The 6,911-nt window shown below is 39.3% G+C and overlaps 1 protein-coding gene across 1 annotated transcript in view; it reads left to right on the forward strand.

Moving 5' to 3' along the window:
* Nucleotides 1–5,548, forward strand: part of OCA2 (OCA2 melanosomal transmembrane protein) — a 440,201-nt gene extending 434,653 nt beyond the window's left edge. Inside the window, exon 24 of the mRNA XM_072795366.1 lies at nucleotides 4,438–5,548. Within this exon, the coding sequence (XP_072651467.1) occupies nucleotides 4,438–4,522 (85 nt within the window). The 3' untranslated portion in view covers nucleotides 4,523–5,548. The remainder of the gene's footprint in view (nucleotides 1–4,437) is intronic.
* Nucleotides 5,549–6,911: the final 1,363 nt, after the last annotated feature.

Below are 6,911 nucleotides of genomic sequence, written 5' to 3' on the forward strand. Positions count from 1 at the left end.
GATATCCATGGTCTATGGAAAGTGGGCAAGCTGTACATCCCTCTGATAAGCTCCCACAGTCCTATAAAAACAAAAGCTGTTCTGCTGAGAAATATGCATTACCTTTGTAGAAAGGCAACAATGAAATGGCTTTTGATTAATGATTAATGGCTTTTGATGATAAGTAGTCATGGTATGTTGTAAAGCCTTTTGGAAAGGAAAAATAAATAGAAAGAATGGTTTCTGTCTAAAACTCAAGTCGGAGACTTCATTAGCAAACATTTCCTTTTGCTGCAAACCAGGTCTCTCTTCAGTGTGTGGAATTCTGCCCTTGGTGCAGTGCCTGACCTCCTTCAGAAATGGCATGGTTCTGGGGCAGCTAGTTTCCCAGAAATATGGAAGCTTTGGTTCCTTGGAGTACTGTGTGTCATCACAATTACATTTTTAACCTAAAACTGAATGTCAGCATCCATCTGACATTTTGCATCTTGATTTGTGCTTTGACATTCAGGTGTTTTTGCCTCCTATAATAGAATGTGATGTTTGGAGCCAGAGTAAATTGAAAATAATCCCAGAGGGAAATGAAAGCATAATGTGATGCTGGATTTTGAGCAAATATGCTTTTCCTAAGCCTTTTGGTGAAGATACTGCTTTTCTGAGAGGCTAGAGAGCAAGACAAATGGATCTTCTGGGAAATGAAACTACTCTTGGTAAATGTGGACCATAAAAGTGTATATTCAAAGCACTACTGGCAGTGACAGGAAGTTATTACTGCCATATCTTCAAATAAATCTCCTTCCAGCGGACTCCTGCCTGGACAGTAAGTGAAGCATTGAAACACCAATCAAGCTAACCACACTCCCACAGGAAAAAGCAGCAGGGGATCACCCCAGAAAGGAACATGCCAACTTTAGCAGTTTCAACAGAAGGAGCTGCCCCATCCTTGTCTTTATCAGTTATTCAGGTGTGTAGCCACTGTTGTCAGTGCTGCCATCAAATTTGCCAATAAACAGTTTCATCATTTGTCCTGACCCTAACATTAGAGGATTCTTTATATGCATGTGCAAGTTACAAAATGTATAAGGAAAAAAGCCACCCTGATGAGTGCTCGCCCAAGGGATATGTACACAGAGGGTGGCAGACCCCTGTCAGCCTGTCTAAACCTATTCTTTCTGTGAAGGACTCATTCCAGCATATTCTCTCTGAAAGCTCCGTCCACAGCCAGCATCCCCTGCATTTTCTCAAGGTCATCAATCTGGATTTTCACATTTTCTAGCCGGAAGTTGTGAGACTCCTAGAGCTGTGTTGGACCGCACAGCCTCCAGTGACTGGCACAATTGAGCCTTGAAATATGGCATGTTAAAGTAAGGTATTCTGTGAATAGAAAACCTACCCTGGATTTTGAAGATTTACTATAAAAAATGAATGTAAAATATCCCATTAGAGATTTTATGTTGATTATATGTTAAAATAATAATTTGAATATGTTAGATTAAATAAAATAAATTATTAAATTTATTTTCATTTGTTTCATTTTGCTCTTTTTAATATGTGGCACTAGAAATGTGAAATTACATAGTGGCACACAGTACCTTTCTCTTGGCTAATGGTTTGGGCCTACCTTTTATTTTGAGTGGGAGCTGACAAGAACATTTGAAAGTTTCTTCACCTTCTCCAGGACTAAGTGTCTTTTGCTATAATAGGGATGGCAGACATCTTTTGTAAAGGGTCAGATAGTAAATCTTTCAGGCTTTTGTGGACCATGTGGTCTCTGTCACAACTACTCAACTGTTCTGTGCTGTGGCAGACACAGCCACCCTAGATGGTAGAGCAGCCATTGATGATAAGTAAATGAATGGGAGAGAATGTGTTCCAATAAAACTTTATTTGCAAAATAAAGTTATTTGCAAAAACTTTATTTGGCCTAGGCAGGGGGCAATTATTGGCCTGGGGGCTGTAGTTTATTGTTTCTTGATCTATAAAAAGGGGCAGTTTACCTAGGTGAATTCTCTTTGGACTGGAAAAGCACATTTTTCATTCATAGAATCCTTAGTCTATGAACTTTTATGGGTTCAAGGATATTATAGTACATACAAATACCTTTGTGAGTATTATTTTTCTTGGCATTCATAACCCACCTAGCGAATGATGGAGCTGGAATCTAAAATACTAGAGCTGGCATCTGATGTAAATCTTTTCTGTCTTCTGTCTCTCCATCTTCCCTTCTTTACCTCTCTCACTTCTCCTATTCCTTTTCTCCCTTCTCTCTCTCTTTTTGTCTCACCTGTCTCTCTATTTCTGTCTGTTTCTCTCTGTTTCTGTCTCTGTCTCTCTCTTCACAATGGTTAGGCTGGAGTTTGTACCTTGGGAGTTTCTTAATTAGGACACAGTAGGTGGTATTAGAATAGACTTAGGTTGATCTATTTTCCTGAAGTTCAGTGAACACTAAAATGTCTCCTCTGTAGTCCTGGATACCTTGTCTGAGGCTTGCTGTCATGTTAAATGAGCACAAAGGGGTGTCTTGTCAGTCTCTGTTCTGGTGGCTCATTGTGACCAGACACACTGGTCTAAGGGATTTACAGGGGTGAACTTATATAATCCTTGTAGTAACCTTAGTAACTAGGTACTATTATTACCCACATTTCAAAAATAAAGAAGTTGAGTCATGGAGATGCCCAACATCATGCAGCTGAACAAGAGCAGGGCCCTTAACTAATGTGTTGTGGTAGGAATATATACAAGTTTTGAAGCCAGAGAATATGCCAAAATATCATCTGCATTTTAGTGTTGGCATACTTTGTAAAATTCCTTAATATTTTTAAGCTTCAGTTTCTTCTATAAAATAGGGATAATATGTATGACTTGCCTTATTGTGTTTGGGAAGTATCAATGTCTATATCAATGAAACCCTTAGCATATAGCAGATGTTCACTTACTTCTGAGTGTTATATTGTCATTGTATGGTTTACTTATACCCACAGGGAAGCAGAATGTATAGTGGTTAAAAGCATGTATTCTAGACTTAGACTTATGGGGTTTGATTGTCTACACCACAGCAGATTTGCCAAGTTACCTGGATAAGTCCGCTTCCTTTTCCAAATCCCATCTGTACAGTGGGTGTGATGATACCAATCTCAAAGGCAATGTGAACAGTTGATGAGGTCATCTGTGTGAGGATGTCTACGGAGTTTAGACGCTAAGTGAACAATCATTTTTCTGATGGTGTCAGAATGCTTGCACCAATCTCTAGGCAATGCTCCTTCTTGGGATTGGTTGCATCTTTGAGACACCAGTAAATCCCATTTAGAAGCACAGCAGAACCATCTATGAGGAATTTCCTCAGCTTGGACTCCCCAAGAGTAATGTCTTCTTTTTGTGGAATCCATCCCTTGCAGGTAGATTTGTTTCTGAAACATAGCCAGGTGTCCCAGCACCCAGGTTGAAGTATTCAGCATCTAACTTGACACTGATGCAATGTCACACAATCTCATATAGTGTCAAGAAGGTTTCACGTCTATTTGAAAGCTTGTGATGAGATCTGTGATGCCTGGAGTTGATCAGACAATTTTCCTGGGGGGTATTTTTCCAGAATTCAGTTATCAAGGCTGACCAATTGCAAACATGTTCAGCTATTTTAAAAAAACAAAGTTTACTAATCTCGAGAAATCTAGATAGTTTTACTGAAATCTGTTGTTTTGGTTTTCTGTTCTGTAAAAGAAATGGGTCAAAAGAGAAGCTACCACCATCCTGAAAAGTGCAATTCTGGTTTAGAATTTAAGGAACTATTTCATTTGTGGATGCAGTTTCCATGTTAAAATTACAGCTTTGTGGGGAGAGCTTGCTGTGGCTCTTCCTGAGTAGCCACTCCCCATGCCCATGGCCAGGGAAAGGAAGAATGTCATAATCATTATTATTATCACTATCACAAACTAGGCTCTTGCCAGTGAATTTTGAAGGCTTTTTGGGATAAAAACTTTAGTCTTTGCAGTAATTTCCTCCAGTGACAATGCAGCATGGAGCAATGTCTGCAAAGAATGAATTCCAAATGTGAAGTGGAAATTGTTTGGGATTTATTAGCCAGGCTAGGGATTTGTGGGAGGCATATAATGAGGGAAGCTTTCATCTTCTCATGACTCCTTTGTATTTGTGCATACCTATACTCACATCTTGCATTTCACTGACTACTTAAGAAATTCCTGTTCTTTCCTCTTCCTTTCCTAAAACTAGATATTACTTCCTAATCCTACCTCTGAAGCTCTCTTCAGTTTGAAGTATTAGAAACTTCAGAGGTCCATGAAATACGACCTTTCTGGGAAACCAGCTTTCTCAGAAGGACAATTGGAAGATGATGCAGAGATGACAAATATAATGATGTGATGACAAATGTCATAATGAGTCTAGATCTCATAGTACTTGTCAGATACCAGACACTACAATCCACTTTTCTTTGTATTTCAGGTTGGGCTTCCCAATGATGGTCGTCTCCTGCACAGTTGGGATGTGTTACCTCCTTTTTGCTCATGTTGTGATGGGATGGAATTAACAGATTACATCGTTTGAAGACTAGGGGAAACTTGACCCTTCACCAACATCAATAGAAAACTGCCCCAAGACCACTTTTGGGAGAAGAAAAGGTGTTTACCATGAGCATGCTTTGCGGTGGAGATCTTTGGCATCCACACCCATTCAGATGAATGCTGGAAAATCATAGGACATACAAAATAACTTACTAAAGACTCCACTATAGGAAAATATGTATATTTCAAAACACATCTTGCTATGCTCTGTAAGAAAAGACACAATGCAGTAGTCTACCTAAATGGCTTGTGCTGTTTAACTGTCAGTTTCCTAGGCCTTCTAGAATTTTTTCATGTAATCACTTTTCATGTTAAAATAACCAGCATTCAGATTGTATACTCTCCAATACACGTTCTTCCTGGGAAAAGGAAGACAACTTTTAAAGAAACATTTTATGTATCAAAGAAAATAAACCGTCTTGACAAAAGGTTTAGAATTTGTTAGTGTCCTAGTTTTTTAGTAGTTTACATTATGTAAAATTGCATTCTATCCATTTATGTTTTTCAATGGAGTTTTTAAGTCATTAATTACAAGTGCAGGGGGCACCTGGGTAGCTCATTTGGTTAAGCATCTGCCTTTGGGCTCAGGTCATAATCTCAGGGTCCTGGGATGGAGCTCTTTGCTCAGCGGGGAGTCTTCTTCACCCTCTCCCCTTGTCCCTCCCCCTGCTTGTGATCTCTCTCAAAAAGCTAAATAAAATCTTTAAAAAAAATTTACAAGGGCAGAAATCTGACTTGTAAGAAAGTCATAAGTGCTTTTTAAATAATATTTTACATATTTAGCAGCCTAGAATAATAATCTTCAGTTTTGAAGGTGGTACATGCTACTTCCATTGATTATATAAAATTGTGATTAATACGCCCAGCTCTGCACTCTGCACAGGACTCCAGAGGTTCAGTTAATGGTTATTAAATGCTGTTCTTTTGAAATTAATGATGTGCTATATGTTGGCTAATTGAATTTAAATAAAATAAAAGAATACGTGCTGTTCTTTTGTGGTAAGTTACATGTGAGATAAAGATAATGAGAGCAAAGAGCAAGAGGGAGTGCCAATTTTCATCTACTTTGCTTGATCAGTACCTTTGCTAGGCCCCAGACAACCTACCTCTTCTTCAGTTTTTGATTTACTGTGTGTGATTCCTTGAGATGAAAATGTTTACTGGGGACTCTGCTCAGAAGTGGTAGTTATATATAACATCTGATTTCAAAAGGTTTAAGTTCACATCTGCAATACAGAAGACATTGAAAGTGCCATTAGCTTTCCTGTGATCAGGAACAATGCAAGTTTGTCTATAGTCCCTCCTGATACTGTCTCCAGAATTAATAGGTAAATAATCCAATGCTTATTAAGCTCTGTTTCACCATGATAGGAAAAGACAGCATTGAAGGGACAAACTGCAGCTTTCTTATAAATGTTGGACCACAGGTCAGTTATCCTTGTTGAGTTGTTCTGGTACCTCATGCATAAGCCCCTCAGGGTCACAGGACCATAAGAAATGCTTTTATTGTATGAACTTACCATGAAAATCAAGATGAAAATCTATTTAGTCTTCTGATGCATATGAGGATTCTGAACCTGCATTAGTAGTTGTATATTACCTTTGACAGGTGCTTTGCTCCAGATATACTCCCAAGGCCACATGCAGGCATGGGTGGAGGGAGAGGTGGCAAAGCAACAGACACAACTGCCATGGCAATCTGAGCAATTTCTTCCTGCAATTTATGTGCCTCCCAGACACGCTTGGGCCCAGTTTCCACTGCCACATAACAGAAGATCAACTTTATGGATCAGTTGGTCAGATGGCACTTGGTTTATGATGCACAGCTCAACTTGCCTGGTCACACTATTTCCCACAATCAGGTCCTCAACATGCACCAGGGCCCAGTGGCAGCCAGAAGTTGCTTTTAGTGATGAGTAGTCAGAATAGAAAGGCAGGGATTTTATCCAAGTTCTCAGTGTCTGTACTGTGATTCTCCCGTGAAGGTTTGCTAACATCTCCCCTCAATGTGTATACCATGGCAGAAGGCCCAAGTAGCAGGGCAGCTCGCACTACATCCTGGCCCTTCTGAAGGACTTTTGCTTGCTTTGGTCCTCCTCAGACCAGGGAGCCTCAGGAGGGTTAGAGCAGCTTCTCCAATCTATGTTGCCTTAAAAAAATCAAAAGTAGACCAAGAAGAATTGCATTTTGTGTATGTATGATTAGTGCAACAATTTGTCTATCACTTTGCAGAGACACTCTGCCATTTATATCAGGATGTTACATTTCTTTCTTTTTACCATCTTGGTATGAATGGGGAAACTTTCTAACATAATAAGGAACAAACTTGGAGATTCTGACAATTAGTTGACATAT

This window comes from Canis lupus, chromosome 2 (genome assembly GCF_048164855.1).
Source record: "Canis lupus baileyi chromosome 2, mCanLup2.hap1, whole genome shotgun sequence".
Taxonomy (NCBI): domain Eukaryota; kingdom Metazoa; phylum Chordata; class Mammalia; order Carnivora; family Canidae; genus Canis; species Canis lupus.